This window comes from Strigops habroptila (assembly GCF_004027225.2).
Source record: "Strigops habroptila isolate Jane chromosome 13 unlocalized genomic scaffold, bStrHab1.2.pri S16, whole genome shotgun sequence".
Lineage (NCBI taxonomy): Eukaryota > Metazoa > Chordata > Aves > Psittaciformes > Psittacidae > Strigops > Strigops habroptila.
The window spans coordinates 4,954,768-4,973,809 of record NW_022651054.1 but is presented as its reverse complement, the minus strand read 5'-3'; the positions used below and the strand labels follow the sequence as shown (position 1 = coordinate 4,973,809).

Sequence of the window (19,042 nt, the reverse complement as noted above, 5' to 3'; positions counted from 1 at the left end):
GGCCAACTGGTCCCTGCCATACATGTCCAGTTCCTACTGCTCTTGCTGGGGCCTCTAGTCTAAAGTCAGGCTTGATCACTAAGTGATCGCCCTCGACTAGCCTGGTTGAGGTGATTTGTTTCCCTGTGTGCTCTGTAAGCTACAGAGTGTAGAGCAAGACCTGGACCTGCCTGGGCTCTTGTCAAGAAGCAGCAAACCTGAAGTGTATGTGAAATTTTCCTGTGCCTTCTGTTGTGAGCTGCTGCAGGTCTGCTGAACTTAATTTCTGGGCAGTTGTAACTGAGAAAGGATCCTCAAGGAAATGCAGGAGCTATTCAAATGCTGCTCAGCTGGCACTGGCTTGGGGAGGAGCAATCTGGCCTCTCCAACCCTAGCCCTTTGTCCTGACCCTGGGGACCTCCCTGTCTGTCTGGTGCCCAAGTGTCTATGCAGTTATGTCACAAAATGGACATGAGGATGATTTGGCTGAAAACTTACAGTCCCCTTGCACACACACTTCTTTCCCCACCTTTCCCCCTTTTGCTGTGCTAAAATAATGAATTTTGATCAATTCACTGGTCTTGTTCATGGCACAGGGACAGTCAGTTCAGGGGCAGGAGTGGCTGGGTGAAAGCTCAGATTTATTTCACCATATGGCAGTGTTCATTTAACATGAAATTATGGCTCCTGTAAAGCGAGTACGAGAATTCTGGAAAGCAGTTTGTCTGTGTGGAGTGTTGGCTGTGGCTGATGACTTGGGCAACTGGGTCTTGCAAATGCTGCAGCCTTTCTGTGCATCCTGTCTCAGTTACTCACCTCTAAAACCCGGAGATCATCTAACCCTCAGCAGCAGTGTTGTGTCTGTAAAGACAAAGGTGTGTGTAGCCATGGAATGGGTGTTACATGCCTTTCTGGGAGGTGCATTTCTTTGGCCTTTATGATTGCTGTAGAGAGAGGTCTTCTGGAGATACCCGAAGGCAGGTGTAACAGAGAGTGCCTGGATTCAAAGCTTAGTAGAAAAGAAGGAAGCTTTAGTACAAAAACTTTAGGTAGTGTGACAGACATCAAGTCAGCCCTTTTCCTCTGACGCTATTCCTACATGCCTAAGGCAGTGGTAAGTTTTTTCACCTTCATGTTGAACTCATCTGTGAGATAAAATGAACAGCACATTGCGGGGTGAGAGCTCTTAAGGCAGTTTTAAACCTGGCTCACAGTGGTTGGGTTGGTAGCAGTAAGCTCAACCTGTGTAACAGGTTTTAAACTGGAAAGGTGAATTTGCAATGGTCTTACTGAGACTGAACTTGAAACTGAAGCTTGTACATGGGGCCAAGTTCTGTTCCTGTGATGTTACTCGTGGAGTGCAGATGCCTGCAGGAAACAGTAGTGCAGCAGTTTCCCTGGAAAAGGAAAGAACTGGAGAGGTTGGTGTCATTTGTGAGAGAGCGAACAAAGGGCAAGGGATTCTTGACCAGGGAATGGGGATTGTCATCCCACCCTGAATTCACTTAGTGCCTGTTTAAACCTACACATCAGAAAGATGCAAGATGAAGATCCGTGTGACAATGGATCTGGAAAATCACCTTGTTGCAGGCAACTCATGCATCTGAGCTGGACTTTTCCTCTTTTGTGAGACCACACTGACTGCAGCACACTGTGACTCATCTGCTGCCAGTTCAAATGCGCTGTGACTCTGGCAGCAGGTGCTTTGGATGCTCAGTGTTACCTGTTGGCTGGCCTGTTTTTCATGCTGTATGTTGAAGTGTGGAGCTAAAGACGACTGCTGTCCCAGTGGTGCCTGTGTGCAAGTCAAAATGCTTCAGGCTTAGAAAGAATGAAAACAGTGATGTTTGGATGTCTTTCATTTATTGAACTGACAAGTCTGGTGGGTTTTGCTGTGGTGTTTGTTTTGTTTTTTCTTTTTGTTACTACAGTAGCAGTCGGGATCTATTTCCTAAACTCTTGTTGCTCCTTGCTTTCCCATGTGTCTAAGTTAAACCAACGTATAACTTATTGTGAGAACACAGTGCAGCTTTATGGCCTGCCTCATGCTGTGATGTGTTCTTGCACTATTGTCCACTGTAGAAAGAAGTGAATAGTAACTATATGAAATCACTAGATTGTAAGCAGCCACTGTGAAGCTTCTCAAGAGGACTTTTAGTGTGTGAGAAGTGTTACAAGTTACAGTAAAAAAAGAAGGTGGTAAAGAATGAATTTTTGGAGTAGTCTAATCCAGATTGTTGGATGCAATTACAGTAACTATGACCTTGTACTTGCCGTAATGGCCAGCAGGAATGTTGACAGTGGTAGGAAAATGGGACCAGTGCACACATCACAATCTCTTTGTACATCCAGGTGGATTTTATAGCTTTCTCTTACCAACAAGGAGCTTACACCCGAGTAGAGTGTAGGTAACATTTCTAGACTCCAGTACCTACATGCATACCAGCATACATACATGTGCTCTAAGTAGCTTAGGTACAAATGACAGGTAGGGATATAGTCTTCAATAGTAAGACTGGTATGGGAAAATGACAAGTCATCAAAAATGGAGCTTGTGTCAGACCTTTGAGCTGATCTGGTGCTGATGAATTGTGTTAAGCTTCTGGCACAGATGATCCCATTGGCAGTGCAGAGCCTTGCAGTTAGCCAAGCAGAATTGTGTGTGGTGCTAACGGGGCAGGAGGAGGCTTGTGCTGTTTTATTGAATAAGGTTGTTGCTGTCAGTGTGATGTCTTCCACAAGCACTAAACATATTCTCTCAAATTCTGTTTAGAGCAAAAAAAATGGTGTGTGAGCTTGTTCTTGCTTCCTCCTTTCTTAGTACAGTTTGATCTTATACTGCAGGTGTTTTCTAGGAGACTTTGACCTTCAAATTACTTCCTTGTGCCTTTTTTCAGTGGGTGCAGTGTTGCTTTTTCAATATGCAGAAAAGGCTTGGGTTTTTGGCTTGTGCAGATGGAGTGTAAACCAGGGATCAAGGTGTGTTTAATTTAATGATTGTTGCATGACTCAGCTACATACCAGAACCCTCCTGAGCCTCAGGTGAGGAATGTCTTCCTGCTTTATTTTTAGCAGCATCAGTATGATGAGCATAGCTACAGTAACATCTAGTTCTGTGATTGTGCAGTCTTGGGCTGTGTCTCCGATGCTGTTACAGCACAAACCCCTTGGTGATGCATTGTTAATTGTGGTGAGGTTCTTACTGCATTTCCAACCCTTCTCCCCCATTTTCATAGATACTGAGTCTGCCAGAGGACTGGGTGAGTCTGTGAACTAATGCTTCTACCCTAAAAACTTACTCTGTTAGTCTGAGGATCAAGTGAAGAAGGAGAATGTGTGGTTGATTGCACTGCAGTACCCAGGCTTACTGCTGATGCAGGCTTCTGCAAGCGTGTCCATATTCTAAGTGCCAGCTCTGGACTGGAAACAGGCTGGAGCATGGCCTCTCTGGAAGCCTGGACTGGAATAACCAGGCTTTTCCCTGAGAAATCCATCTCATTGAGCAGCAGTACTGAAAACAGCTTGGAAAGGAAGACTAGTAAATGAAACATCCACTGCTACCAGGAGCGAAGTGTTGTCCCCATCTCACTTGTATTGGCAGACAGACCACTTCTAGTCTGTAACTTTTTCCTAGGGTTTCCACAAATGATTTGATACCTGTCCCTTGTTCTTCTCCTTAGGGAAATGCACTAGGAGTGTATGTTTCCATGCAATTGCTAAGAGCCTTTGCAATTATTTTTGCACTGTGGTCAGTTTGAATACATTCCTGTCTTATTTACATGTAAAACTGCACTGATTCAGGATATTGCAGTAGCTGGGAGCATTATGATGCTGTATTTGTCCATCAAGTGAGTTTATCTTTTGTGATTTGGCTAGAACTCTGCAAAGCTGATGTAAGTGCAGAGCTGTCATGAAACTCATAAAAGTCATTTTACTTAGCGTGGAGATGAGAACGGGCACTGAGACAGAGTTCAAAATGTCATCTTATGTCACATAGATTCATTAATATTTCAAAATGTGTTTTTATAAAAGCAGTCTGTGACAAGGAACCCTTTAAAATCTATCTAATAGAGAGTGTATTTTAGGTAAGTTGCTAATTAATCTTGGTGCTTTGGCAGTCTCCCCAAGGGGATCAAACATATATAGACATCATTTTACAGAACTGAAGCAATTCTGTGCCAGAGCTGCCATCACCAGAAGAGTAAGATTTCATCCCAAAGTCCTGCCAAAGAGGTCTTGGCTGGTTGACAGTTATCTTTCTGAACTGTTTATGTTCTATGTAAATATATAAGTTAAAAAGTAATTAAAGTTTAATATAGCAATAACAGTAAAAGCAGTACAATATGTCAGAAGCCAGCACCCCTCTGTGTGTACATTGGGCAGTTCCTTGTGCTGGGGTAGATGAATGGATCATTACATTAATGCACCATGCTTTGCCTGCATTCTCACAGATAGTTTCCAGCAGGTGGTATAGAAATATTGTTATGGAATATTTTGCATAAGCTGTTACTAATAATGAAGCAAAATAAACCTCCCAAGGTAAGCATCAGCACCAGTTCAGTTCTTCCCTCTTTGCATCAGCAATGAGACCTGGGCTGCTGGTGCTAGCTAGGCAGTAGGCCATGTCTGAAAGGTACCATTCCTTCAAAGCATCCTCCATCCACTTGGCAGAGGTAGGACACACTGCGCCTGTGTCGTCCATAGAGGTGTCACTAGGAGGAAGGCTTGTCCCAGGGTCTGCTTGAGGTGGGCAGACCTTCAGAGGGTATTACCCACAGGCAGTGACAGCTTCTTGTGCAGTATGGTGTTACAGTGATTCTTACCTTTAGGCTTTGTCCTTTTTGTCTTCTGTTCATTATGTATCCTCTATTCAATGAAGGGAATCCATTTGCAGCTGGAAAATGTATGTCAAACTGACATGCTTGGCTCCAGTCAGTGTCCTGCTCCTGTTCCTGTTTTTGTTTTGTGTAAGGAGATGGTCAAGGAGACCCTGTGTTTTGCAAGGTAAAGTTGAACTATGGGTGGGCTCTTGGGACATTTTTGAGCTATCTCATCGTAAGCCAGCAAAGCCCTGTGACATGCACTAGCTCTACGTATGTAAACTGTCCCCCTGAAGTCGAAGAGGAAGCAGTTGAATGCTTAAGTGCTTTGCTGGGTCAGGGCCAGAGTGCTCTACATTTTTGTGTAGAGACTTTTAATTCCTAGACTTTGAGGATGGTTGTGAATGTGGATTATTGCATCCCAACCTTTCATTTTTGAGAGTGTCTCTTGCATTGGGATAGCTCAAAGAAATTCTCTTCCTTTAGAGAGCTGGAGGACATTGACAGCATCTATAAATAGTCTCTGATGTTCTTTGGAAGGGTGTCTGATGCCATAGCAAAACATCGTGCTCTCTGATGAACTGCTTTATAAACCATGTTTTTCTCTCCCTTTCCTCTCACTGTTGACAGTTGCAAAAGATCAGTTTGAATTTTTCAGATCCTCCTGACTGCATTTAAGCTGAGTGCTTGAAATCCCATGGCATGAGTTTTCCATTGTATTTGCATTGAGAACTTTGTGTGCTGATGGTGTGTTTCAGTTGAACAAGGGACTCCTGTCACTGAGTCTCCTGGGTCTCTTTGGAGCATCATGCATGTTGTTTGCTGTTTATGTTTGTTTTTCCCATCATATCAGGGTTTTTTGTTGTATTTCATGGTGCCTTTTAATGGCCCCTGTGTCTTTTGCAGGAAGTGTCTAGCAGATAGATGCCTGCATTGCTCACATACCAATCCATAATGATAGCAGGCAATAACTGACTGGCACACAGAAACTGCCCTGTTAGCAGTACCAGTCCTTATATTCCGCCATACTCAGTGCAGTACAAACAGAACATGAAAAAGCTCCTGTTTGCCTCTTTATTCTGATTCTGAGATACAGGCTGTGTTTATTCTGCTCGCTACTGATTGTGTTGATGATCATGTAGCAAATCCTCAGTAATGGAGGCAACATTCTAATATGTTGCTGGGAAGAAATAAGGAAATGAAAAGGTCACCTACATTTTAGTTGTTTCTGCAGACACAGCTGCTGGCCGGAGCTGTGCAAGGATGGGGCTGATCAGTAGCATTAACAGCCCTGCGTGTCAGATGGACTTACTGAGTTAGATATATACCATATTGCAGTGATTTTACAAGACTGAGTAATTTCCTAGCCTACTAAATTAAACTTGCCATCTGACACATTGGGAGTTGATAGTTTTTAAACAGAGTGAACCACCCAAGTGTGTTCTGCTCAGCCTGACAAACAGCGCCTCCAACAATTTGATGAGTGGATATTTGGGGAGAGCAAAGGGGAAAAGTTTGCTTGGAGGCAAGGTCATTACCATGTATTTAGTAACAGCAAAACAAAAACAGGAGGGGAAGAAATGTCTGTGGTTGCGATGAAATTGGTAACTATCTCAGTCATATGGGCTCAATTTACATTCATGCTGCAAAATAATACAAAAACATCAGGGTAGAATCCTGGTTTGTTGAACTTCTGGGTAATGATTTCTGCTGTCTTTACAGTGGAGTATTGGATCTTGGTGTGGAAATACTAGCAAGTGTGTTGGAAGGTGTTTTGTTGGCAAGTGAAGAAAGCTTAGGTTTCTGCAGACTAAAATGAAGTGCCAACCTGGGCTTATTCACTGACAAGTATGTTCTTAAGAGTTTGTGTACAAAGATGGATGCCCCGTCCCTGGCAGTGTTCAAGGCCAGGTTGGACGGGGCTTGGAGCAACCTGGTCTAGTGGATGGTGGACCTGCCCATGGCAGGGGGTTGGAACTGGATGAGCTTTAAGGTCCCTTCCAACCCAAGCCATCCTGTGATTCCATGATTCTGTGAAAGTGGTAGGTCCATTTTTGTTGTTTGGGCATGAGGGAGGAATGGAGTTTGAATGTTTCTTGTTTCTGCTTTCCCTTGGTATGTATTAAAATGCCACTCTGCAGAAGTTAAAGTGCAAGAAAGGAGTTTGGATTTTTCTACAGGATTCCTCAGCAACCTCCTAGCAGAGCAGGGTCTCAAGCCCTGTCCCTCTCCCAAGAGTGATGTGCAGCCTGTCACGTCATGGTGCTTCTCTCCGTGCGTTCTGCAAAATGACAAGGTCTGTTGGTGGATGGAGAAATCTACAAAGTTCAACCCAGTACAGTTTCATTCTTTTTAATTTTTACTTTTTGCTTAGCAATGCTCTTTATTTCAATGTTCCAAACTAACAATTTTACTGACATGTGAGTACTTCTTTATACTTTTGAAAACTAAACTTCAAGAGTTGATGCTGGAGCAAATTGCAATTCTAATTTCTTATTTTCTGCTGATAAATGTTCTCAAAAGATTAAAACCTTTGTCCTTGCAACATCAAGACTGGTCTAGTGAACCGAGGACAGCAGCTAAAAGGCACACAGTGCCTAGGCAACGCAGGGTGTTTTTCAAATGCGTACTGCTCTTAAATCTCTTGAATTATTAAATTTGACTTCAGCCAAGTCTCTTTAAATAGCCTGCGTTATGTGGTAGCTGCCTTCTGAATAGCCTAAAGAAAATCCTATTGGATGTTTCTCCTGAATTCAGGAAAATTGGCTTTGTTGGTCAGAGGAGACATCTGGCTTGGAAAGTGTTGGGAGGAGTAGCCAGGTAAGGGAACTGGAGGGGACAACTTTGGGTTTGGTCTTACCAACCTGTGCAAGCAACTTGAGGTGTCAGTGGAGCTTCTTCACATTTGATAGTACAATGTGCATGTGTATAAAATAAAAATTGACAAAAGGAAAGCTTTGGGGAATATATATGTATATTTATTTTTTTTTTTTACCCCAAGAGGAAAGCCAGGGTCAAGAGAGAGGATGATTTTACAAGAGGTTTCTTGGTATTTGCTAATGTTTCTTTGAGCCTCAGCTACTAGGACATTGTGTGAGAATCTTTCCTTTGATTTCTTAACAAAAGAGCGTTTCTTGCTGTGGTTTTTAAGAGTGTGAGGAGCTTATAAAAGCAAAGTGGAAATGCTCCAAAATAAACAGGAAAAAAGAAAAAAATAGGAAAAGCTCCAAAATATTAAGAAACTCTATTGCCTTAGATTCCCTTCCGCCCACCCCCCACCCCCGATTGTGACCTTATTCTTAACTTGGGAGAGAAGTCATTTGGGAGTGGAGGGGGAAATGGGCATATTTCCTCATTATTATTGTTATTTTTTAATGCGGGAAGGGAATGGCTTGGATGCATTGCACTGTCTATTGCTGTTCATTTCTCCTCTGGTCTCAGTATGCCCTGTGGTACCAATATTCCCCACCAATGTTTCAATCCTGTAATTAGGCATTATGGAAAGAGCAAGAAAACACCAGTGCTCTTGGACACTGCGTTCTGCTCCTGATTTACTTTGTGTTCTCGTGGCTCATTTAATTATGGCATCTTATTATTTTCAATAATTTAGGATAATAAGATATTGACTTTTTTTTTTTATTTTTTTGGAGGGAATCATTAAGACTGATTGGCCCTTCTGATATGGTAAGTGGTTACCCTTGGGAGAAATGAATCTCTGGTCACCAAAGCAGCAGACCAATATATGGATTGTTCTTTATGGATTGCGTGTCCTGAGGGTCTGCCTGTTGGCCCCTGGTGAAAGGAGGACAAGGTAAATGTCTTCCGCAGCCCTGAATGCTCACTAGCTGCATCTTTGTTGTTATGCAAATGAAATGTTCATAGCAAGTCTGTAATACCAACAACCAGGCCTGGCTCAGGAGTTCAGTGTGTTATTTTATATGTTCATTGTTTCGACTGCCCAGATGTCCAGCAGAGCCTTCCTCTGGGGCAGAAAGCCTGTCAGTGAAGCCCAGTATTTAATGTGCAGATACCCTTTACAGTGTCAAATCTTCTCCCTGTGTGTACTGACTCATTTGTACTGCCTTTACAATCTAGCAACATCTCATTTCTGTCACTAGTTCTTGTTAGATTTTGGTGACTGTAGGAGGGAGCTTTGATTCTTATTTTCTTTTTAATTATTATCTAATGAGTTCCCCCCCTCCTTTCCCAGCTGCCATCAGAACAGTGCTGAAGGAAGCAGCTCTACATGTGCCCACTTCTATTGGGCACAAATGTGCTGTTGCAGAGATCAAGCTCTCATAAATGGGCTTCTCTCTTTAGGCAAGTGCAAGATGAGGCTTTTGCTCTGACAAGAACATCCTCCAGAACACTGTTTGCAAAGGAGTGGAAAGAAATCCACTCCTCAGCAGCAATGGAGAGAACATGACTTGTAGAGTCCCTGATTAAACAAATCAAGTAATGATGTTTTAGGGCATGAAGAAACCTGTATGTAAGTGAGTGCTGTATGTATGTCCTGTGAAGGCAGGCTGCTCCACTGTCTCGACGGCTGTCCTGGGTTTCCTGCTGGCTCAAGCGCTGTTAAAAAAATCATACTGGTGTGACTTTGTCAGTGAAGGCAATGACTATTTTACCTGTAGGGCTAAGGCCAACATAACTTGTGTAGGTGCAGCTGCATTTCTATGGCCTGTAGCTCATTCTGCATTTTCAGCCAGATTGAGCAGTGGTGGTTTACATGCTCGTGTCTTGCAATAGCAGTTTTCATGTTGTGGAGGAGGAGGATGTGCCAGTGTAGCTAATGTGATAAAACCTTCTGTAGTATAGACAAGTGCTCAGAGCAGCAGAATGAAGTTAACAGCCCATCTGATCGATGCGACAGCTGCTGTTCAGAGCCTTGGGAATAGTAGTAGAATTGTATAGCTTTCTTAACTTCTCATTGCTGCTGCTTACATCAGGACATCTGAGCCACAGATGAAGAGGTTTATGTAGGATAATAAAACTAAAGAGGAGAGAGGAGTCAGCAGGAGGGGTACAAAGATGGAGATTTCTTCATGGTCACTTTTGTCTCAACTGCTGTCTTCCAGGGAGCTTTGTTCTTTCTCAGTAAGTGAGGTAGTAAGACCTCAAACCCAACAGCAGAGCTCACGAACTGGGGGCCAAGACCTGAGTGTAGCACCACATCCTGTGCATTTGGTTTTTCTCTACTTGCAGGTGTTTTGTCAAGAGATTTCCGCCATCCCTGACTCATTGTGTTGAGCCTCTCTCATGAAGCTGAAAGACCCTATTCCCCTGCTACCTACCTAGCAGGTGATTACCGTCCCATTTTTCTATTGCTAAGATAGTGACTGGGAAGTTGTCCTGCACTAGGAATTCAAACAGCTCAAGAGGACACACAAACCCTTCTGTTTGCAAACTACTGTTTAGCTTGTTTAGAAACTAACTAGAGGGAGAGATGTTGGCTATTTCAGAGGTTTAGAAATAAAAGTTAACATAACTCACAAACCCAACAGAGTTTATTGAGAATCTTTTTGTATTCAAGGCCTAAACAGATCATTTACATGATGCTGATCAAATGAGCAAAATGTGTCTTGTGTGTGACAAGTCATTTCAGTGTACTAATATGCAAGCTGTTGGGAGTTGTTTCAAGGTTCCTGGGTGGAAAGAATCTTGCCACATCTGTGGAAATCTGCTTTTTTACTAGGAAGGAAGAACAGATACAATCTACTTCACATGAAAATGGGTTTCAGTGCAGGGGGCCTTATTGTAAAACACAATTCCAAGAGCTTGATGACCTAGGATGCTTGGCGGGAGTTACACCGAGTAAGATTGCCTTTTCCACTTAAGGTTGTAAAATGTGATTTAGGTGTCACTTAAATGCTTTACATGTTATAATTAACAAGCCTTGCAAAATTTTTCTCATCCATTTGTTGCAGGAGTTTAATTTAAGCTGTAAAATATCATTGGTTTTGATCACTTTTTGGCAAGGAGAATTTTGTTCCTGGACTCATGAATCTCCTATTTGGTGGGGTTCTTTTTGGCAAGGCCAGACTAAGGAAGGTCTGGGAGGAAACTCCTTTGTAGCCCAGAGCATGGTGGTTGGTGCACAGGGAAGGGTGGGAGCAGGGGGTACTGGTCGGTGGATGGGGGTTTCTGGTCAGCGTTTACTTCTACTGCATTATTGTGCTGTGTCTGTTTCTGGAGGCAGGAGGGCAAATCTGCAGACTTGGAAACTGGTGTCTGGTAGGACAACTTCAAGGCCAGGCTGGATGGGGCTTGGAGCAACCTGGTCTAGTGGAAGGTGTCTCTGCCCATGGCAGGGGGTTGGAACGGGATGAGCCTTAAGGTCCCTTCCAACCCAGACTATTCTATGATTAGTCTGAAGACACTGGATTGTAGCAGGAAATACTGAATTCAGCTCCTGAGCCAGATGATCACACAGAAGAGGTGTTCATGGTCCTTCCTTGGCCAGCATGAACTCTCTCTGACTTTGCTTGCAGGCATCAGGAGTCCATCTAGCGATGGACCACACAGCTTTCTGCTGAGAGCTGACTGCACAGCCTGGGCACTGCGCTGCCTTGGAGCATTTGCAGCAGATTCTTAAACCAAGAAATAGTTACGGAGATGCTCAGGTGTCCTGGCGTGGGCAGTTCTTGTCATGAGAGTCTTACTTCTTCCAGAAGCACTAGCACTTTCTTCTCTGAAACCTTTTAGATAGCTGCTAAATGAGACTTGGCTCCACTGCTTGTGTGCAGCTTGTTTCAGCAGTGGAGAGGAAGTTAAAAATTAATTTTTGCTCTCAGAAATAGTTTTCTTCAGCCACAGCCGGGGCTTTGCCTTATCCTCCCTTGCCCTTGAGTTTGAAATATATATATAGAACTTGCATGTGCCATGTGTGAAGTACTGCAGTTACAGCTTGTGGATGGAAGAAGATTGATTTGGCAAATGTTTCTTAATCACCCCTGGGTTTCACTCTTTATTTTTAAAGCTTTTAAATAAGTTTTATCATAGAATTTGTATGTTTTAAGTAAAAAATTGGCATTTGATGCTTGTTCAGTGAGGTGAGGATCTTGAAGAGTATATTTTTGTTTATCCTTAACTTTGGAAAGAATCCTGTTTTTCCATCTTCTCACTTCCCCCAGAGAATTTGCAGCTTGGTCCTGTCGAGGTTAACAGGCTATGCGAAACTCCAGAGATTTAAGTTAGTCACAAGTTTAAGTCCTCTGTGAAATATTGTCATGACAGTTCTCAGCCAAGAAGTCTTGTCCATGGTGTTGGAGTGCTCAGTCTTTTCTAATTCTGATTATAATGCGTCAAGGAAGGATAGGAAACATGCATATATGTGTATGTATATATATATATATGTAGCACACATGAAACTGCTGTTGCTACTGAGCCTTTTGTGATTTTGCTGTACGGAGATTGGAGTGCCACTATTGTGAGTCTTACTCACTTTTCTGTCTCCTAATTCGCCCTTTTGAATAAGCTTTGAGGCTGTTCTGAACTTGGCCTCTGCATGCCAAACTGTTATCGAACAAACTTGTAGCTTATAGGCTCAGAAATGCTCAAATCTATGAAACAAGTTGATAGAGAAATGAAAAGCGAGCCCTGAAACTCAAGACTGCTCTGTTGGAGCCTTTATCTCCATCCCACATACAATGTAGACATAAAAATAAAGTAGTTTAACTGGGGCTAGATTGGCACTTGACTCATGGCTTTGCATGCTGCTTGTTCTCTCTTCACAAAAGCTTTGACAGTAATTGGAAGAGACTTTTGCTGTGGTGCTCTGGATATCCTGCACTGTAGTAAGAAACGACAGGTTATTCTCCTGTAATCAGTCCTATAAATTGCAGCTTGTTGTGGGATTGGGCATGGGGGGAGGTTGTTTGCTTTTTTAAAGATATGTAACAAATTGCAGATAGGTAAGGAATTGATTTCATTGTTTAAGTCTTCAAATTCAAAGAAAGCTTTTTTAGAATTTCCCAGATTCTTGGCATATGTTCTTTTACGCTAGCTTTCCTTGTGGTATTTGTCACAAATGCAGTCTGTGACTCATGTGATTCAGTCTCAAAGGGCTTGCTTGGTAGGTGATAATTTCTAGAAGTGCAATTATTTTATGCCATATCCCTATGGTTGTAGAATAGTCTTAATGCTGAGGATTACATGCTGAGAACTGCTGGTTTATAACGCGTGCTGGCACTGAATCAGATGTGCTGGCAGGTCAGGTTATGCTGTAGCTTTGCTGCTGTAGTGTGTGTGGCAGAAGGGAGACATCAGTGCTCTGAAATACCAGTAGCCTGTGTGGTGTGATACCACCTGTATATTTTTGTCTCCTGGACTTGTAAGAAAATCGAAATGATGATAACACTAAAGCTCCTGATGCTTCTTCAGTTCTAAAGATATATTTGAGCTGTACAAACTTGCAGTTTTTCCAGGTAACGTTTCCTATATTGATAATATATATAAAGGGAAAAAGAAGCTCTTGCCATGCTGGTGACATGCTTCATGTTGGTAAAACTGTGCCCACAATGCGTAAATGATAGGCATAAGGTGGGGAAAATCCATCTTGATTGGATCTTAGGCGAAGCTTTTCCCTGTGAGGGTGCTGAGGCGCTGGCACAGGGTGCCCAGAGAAGCTGTGGCTGCCCCATCCCTGGCAGCGTTCAAGGCCAGGTTGGACACAGGGGCTTGGTGCAACCTGCTCTAGTGGAAGGTGTCCCTGCCCGTGACAGGGGGTTGGGACTGGATGAGCTTTAAGGTCCTTTCCAACCCAAACTATTCCATGAATCTATGATTGAAAGGCATCTTGATCAATTCCCCTCCATCCAGCTCACCTGGATGGTGACTGAGGAGAGCTGCTCTTCTGACCAACATGGCTACTATGCCTGTGCTAGATACTTGCTTTCAAGAAGAGAACAGTGGCTGTATTGGTAGGGGTTAATCCATTGCTTGCAATTTTTAATAGTCAGGCTGCATGTCTTGTCCTTAGCTGTGAAGGGTAAAGGTAGGTTGTATAACCCAGCAACCCTGCCAGCTGGTACTCCTCCTTAGCATCTAAATAAGGTAGGTGAGCACATCTGGGAATCACCAGCACATCTCGGTTACTGCAGTGAGCACGTTTACTAGTTCAGAAAGAAATCCTGAGTTACTGACCTACATGGCTACTGCGCCTGTGCTAGAAACTTGCTTTCAATAAAGAAAATTTGAGTTTATACTGAATGGGATTCTGTGTGATCATTGTAGATAAGAAAGAAAGAGATGGCAGAAGACCACAGGGTCAGCGCTGCAGTTAGTTATTGTTTGTTCTCTTCTCCCACACGGACTGATAATGAGCGTCTCTGCCTTGTTTAGTCATATGCTTGATAGATACATGTGGGAGTGTGTGTATGTTTCTACTATCCTTGCTTGAATAGACTTCGCTTATTTGGGTTTTTTTTTACTATTTTATGGTCTTTCTTTTTAGAAAGAGACATTAAGGAGAAAAGATTAGACTACTGAGGGGCTCCTACAGCACAGGATGGGCTGCAGAATTCTCCACCCTTAATAAAAAGCGCTAATGTAGCCGTCAACTGCTTGTAACTGTTCTCACACCTTCTCATTTCAGAGATTGTGCATATGGGGGGGGACGACAACTTTCTCTTCTGAACTTCACAGTTTGGTAGCTGGGACTCTTGAGTCTTCTGCTGTTTCTGTCCATTTGTGAAGTGTTGGTAATACTTGGCTCTGTCGTAGGGCTGTCATGAACACAGCAGGCTTGATTTGGCACTGAGAAAATGCAGAGAATCCTCTATGATATTCTTGGGAACAGTATTGTTCTGGCAGCCTCCAAAATTGCCGAGTGCTTGTAAGACATTCCAAAATGCCAGTGATGCTGGGGAGGGCAGGGAGGAAGGTGACAGAGCTGGGGAGTTGTGGAGCAAGTACTTTCCAAACTTCAAATTGCTGCTGGTCTTTGTTGTGATGGCAAAACATGCAGCTGGTCCCTGTCTCATGTAAGAAAGACTCATCATGAACATGTTATTGGTAAATGATGGACTGTAAGAAATTATGGGGGTTGATAGTGTCCTAATGCAGAAGGTTTGAACTAGCTGGGGTGGCCTGGCTTCTCCTAAGGTGTTCTGTGCGTGGCCTGGGACTTCAAAAGTCTTGGTAAGGAAGTAGGAATTGGTTGTTGGTGTAAGGTCAGGGCCTCCTGTAATGAACAGGTCCCAGCTGCTTCTGAGGAAGCTAGAAACTAGTGAGAAACTAGACAGGGATCAGATGTGCAGTATGTGCATTGGAAAGTTTCTTTTTCCTACTGCTCAGCAGGGAGAAGGCTTCTGTCTTCAAGCACAAGCCTGTAAAATGCTGCTTTTATTGTTTATTTTAAATGTGTGAATGGAAACATCTTGCATACTTGCATTCATGTAGTCCTCTTGCACACAGGTATTTTCTTGCATATATGTGCACACATTAAACCCTCTCCTCTGTTTCACAGAAAAGAAAATAGGGAGATTTTGTGACCTTTTTATTTCTAAAGGATCTTTTTGGATTGCTGACATTGTCACAGAAGCACCACTGGAGGGTCGTGGTGTGTGAAGTGGCTAGCAATGGGAAGAGCCTCATTCCAGGAGATGGCTTGAAAAATCTTCTGAGCAGCCTCATTTTTTGTGAGGCTTTTTTCATTAAAAAAACGTGGAGTGAGTGCCTGGGTTCCCAAAAAACAGCTAGTGTGATGTGCCAGGAGGGACAAGTAAGATGGCTTGTGGTAAAATGTAGCGCAAGGGGGAGAGGAACATTAACTTCCAAATGCATAGATGCTCACACTTCTGTCGTGTCTGCTTTCAGCTGCATTGTGTCCATGTATTTGAGAAGATAAAACAAGGAAAATGAATTGGAAAGGGAGAGCTCTTTCTTTGTGACTTCAAGGAAATAGTTCCTAGAGATCTGACTCACTTTGGGTCTTCCCTTACTTTTGCAAAATGCTCATACTCTTAACCCCTCTTACATCAGGTGATGAAGCATGTGTTACCTGATGAAGCTCCTGGAGGTCATGAAAGTGATTCCTCTTTGAGTATTTAAAATCCTTTATGTGAATCCTGCAGGGGACTAATCTATGAGGAGCTGTTTCCTGCCTTTCCAGCAAGTGGTTTGACGTTTCTCAGCCCTCACAGATGAACTTGTGTCTGAAAAGCCATTGCTGAGGCAAGGTGATGTGGCAGCTCTGTGGTCCTGGTTGCTAGATTGCTTATCAAGTAAATGTACTTGGGGAAAACAATCTTCTGTGACATCCAGGATCCTTCTTCACATGCCGAGAGATGCCATGAGCAAGGTGTGATGGTTGCAGCTCTTTCTAGAGAAGAGACTTGGTGCCTGTCCTGTTTTGCTGAGGTGGGATGGCATCAGCGGGAGGAGTGGGAAATGCTGTTTCTTACTGGGTTTACCCTTGGACTGGGGTTGAAGAACTGGGTTTTACTATTGGTTCTGCCCCTGATTTTTCTGGCTGACCCCACTGACATCAGTTCCTCTCCCTGTAGTTTAACTTTTGCTATTTAACTGTGCAGTTTGCTTTGGATAGATAGGTTATACATGAGCTACATGTTAATAAGTAGCTGTAGGAATACAAGATTTGTTGACTCTGGGATGAACATGATAACCTTAAACTACAGCATAGCGTGGTACAGGCACTGAGGAGCTTGTAATTATTTGTGTCACGTTTGCTCTCTGACTGAGATGTTCTTAAGCCAAATTTTATTTCAACCAGCAAGTAAATCTTTTATTTTTCTTCTTTCAAATGAGAAAAGTTGTTCATGCTTAATATTACATTATCATTGGGTTAAAAAGCAATCAGGAAACACAGGATTGTGTTGAGTACAGCAATATCAGTGTTTTAATTATGTGAAACTCAGAACATATTTTCTTGTATCTAATATACAGGCTGGAGGCATGAAAGCTATGAGTGTGACACAATTACTAAAGAGTGATAGCACCAGCCAGGGCTCTCAGATGACTGGTGTTTTGACTTTCTCATTTATGACGTGCAGAAGGGAATGTTCAGTGGGGGTTTTATCATTTCTTTTTAAAACCATTTTCAAGCCTAGTGCTTACCGAGGACTAGGTTCCATTCAGGGTCTGTTCTCTCAGTCCAGCATTTGAGTCTCGGGTCTCCAGAGCTCCTTGTTCCTTTGGGTGACTTTAATTTCTTTCCAGTTCTTTTCCTCACTGACATGCAGTGCTCCCACCCCTGCTGACTGGTACAGTTCCTGAGCAGGCCCTTATCGATGTTGTTTCTGGTCCTGTTTGCCTTCTGAGTAAATCTGTAGTCCTGAGGTACTATAAGGATAGCTTAACAGGACCCTTCTCTATTCTTTGCACCCATTTACTTTTGTAATTGTCGAAGTGATGGTGCCTTGAGGTTTATGACCCTGCCTGAGCCTTTCACAATGAATTATGGCCTTTTATCTACTCTGAGAGTCACGTTCTCTTTTTAATTGCACTGAAGTGACTTTCCACTACATTTGGTACATGCCATAATTTGCTCTGTAAGACACAGCTTCCCCATAATTAAAAGGAACATGCAAGCTTGCCTGCCTCGAACATGGCATCAGGGTGCTCTCTCTCATTAAATCAACGTAAATCTTTTGACGTAGCCTCATTGGTTCCCTGCTGCATTTTCTTCCACAAGTAAAGTATTTGGATAATTCTCTTCACTGGTGCAAACTGGAGGCAAGTTTACACATATATGTGACATTACTCTATTGTAACACGAATACAAGGGCTGGAATTATCTGGTGGGGGACCTGTATTCAGTGTCCTGTCCTTCCCAGACACCTGGAGTGTGTTGTATGGGAAACACAGACCTCTCTTAGCTTGTGAGGGGTTCTGTTTGGCTGCCTACAACTTTGGATGCTCTTACTGCTCTCAGGAGATCCAGGGATTTCTTCTCTTCCTTCACTTTGAGTTGTTCATTAAATAGTTCCCTAACAATGCTCCAGTAGAAGAGTGGGTACCATATGACCAGTTTTTAGCCTCCTGCTACATATTTTCCAGGTTGCTTCCTATAGACCCAGTGGGTATCTGGAGGCCAGGTTGGATATCGCCAGGCTGCATTTTTTCTTGAGGCTTTTTAGACTTTTAATCTCAATGGTGTCTTTGATAAGGAGTTTTACAGACTCTGCGTGGTTGTTTTCTGTAGGGTGGGTTCAGTTGCAGTGTGTGGTTAAAACCAGCAGCTCTTGCTTTCTTTGGACAAGATTAACTCTTAACTTAATTCCCAATGAGTTTTGGTATTTATACCTGCATTCAATTTTGTTCTGTGTGATGGTGGCTAGAGGCAACATTTTTTCTTCAAATGTGTGTAGAATTTGCTCGCTAACTCTGTGGTGCTACAAAAAATTTCACTTTAAATCCTCTGAACTATTGGCACTAATCCTCATTAGTGTACTTTCTGCATCTCTGTCATTTGCTTTTGTCTATTGCTGTGTTTTTTATGTACCTAAGAAAGCCTTAAAATAGGAGTTCTGGAATAGAAAAGGGCTTGTAAGAAGATTGCAGATTACTGTTGGTTTTCTAGTGGCTACCCTTTTCATTGCTGTGTTAATGTAGAGGCTTAATGAGCAACTTTGACTCCAGGGCAAGGCTGAGTGCTGCTCTGAACAGCAGCTTCCATCTAGGTTTCCTTTGAAATGAAGCATTTGCTAATCTGCCAGCTTTAATTTTGTTTATTTGTGCCTCCTGCATTCATCAGGGTAAAGGGTACAGTCACACAAAGGGTTGCCTGAAGACTTCTGGAGGCTGAAAGTGATGCACTTGGAGCAGCTACTAAGACTTATTTTGGATATTAATGCCTAAATCTAGAAGTGGCATGATCCCTCTACTCCCCTTTGACCTTCTCAACCAGAAACCACCACCTTGTCTCCTAAGGAGTGTCTCTGTTAGGATCCAGAGGATGTTTTCTAACAGGGCAACATACATGTTGGGGAGGATATGTGGCATTTGGAACATGGCATTCCCTGCATTCTGGGCTTAGCTGTTTGCCTCAGTGGGGTATTTAAATTGCTAACACCTTCCTAGAGAGTGCAGAGTTTCCACATCTCCTCTCCCCTTTCTCTTTCAGGCCCAGGCCTGTTTGCTTCTCCGGAATGTTCTGCTACTTCGTGAACTGAAGCTCTTCATGACAGAGGAGGAGTGGGAGGAATTGATAAGAGAAAGCATCAGCCAAGTGACAAAGGTAACAAGCTTCAACATGTTAAATGTATAGATAGCATCTA

General features: G+C 43.0%; 1 protein-coding gene across 1 annotated transcript in view; it reads left to right on the top strand.

The window, feature by feature from the left end:
* MYBBP1A (MYB binding protein 1a) overlaps positions 1-19,042 on the top strand; it is a 59,098-nt gene that overhangs the window by 25,467 nt on the left and 14,589 nt on the right. The window contains exon 24 of the mRNA XM_030472268.1: positions 18,889-19,002. Within this exon, the coding sequence (XP_030328128.1) occupies positions 18,889-19,002 (114 nt within the window). The remainder of the gene's footprint in view (positions 1-18,888; positions 19,003-19,042) is intronic.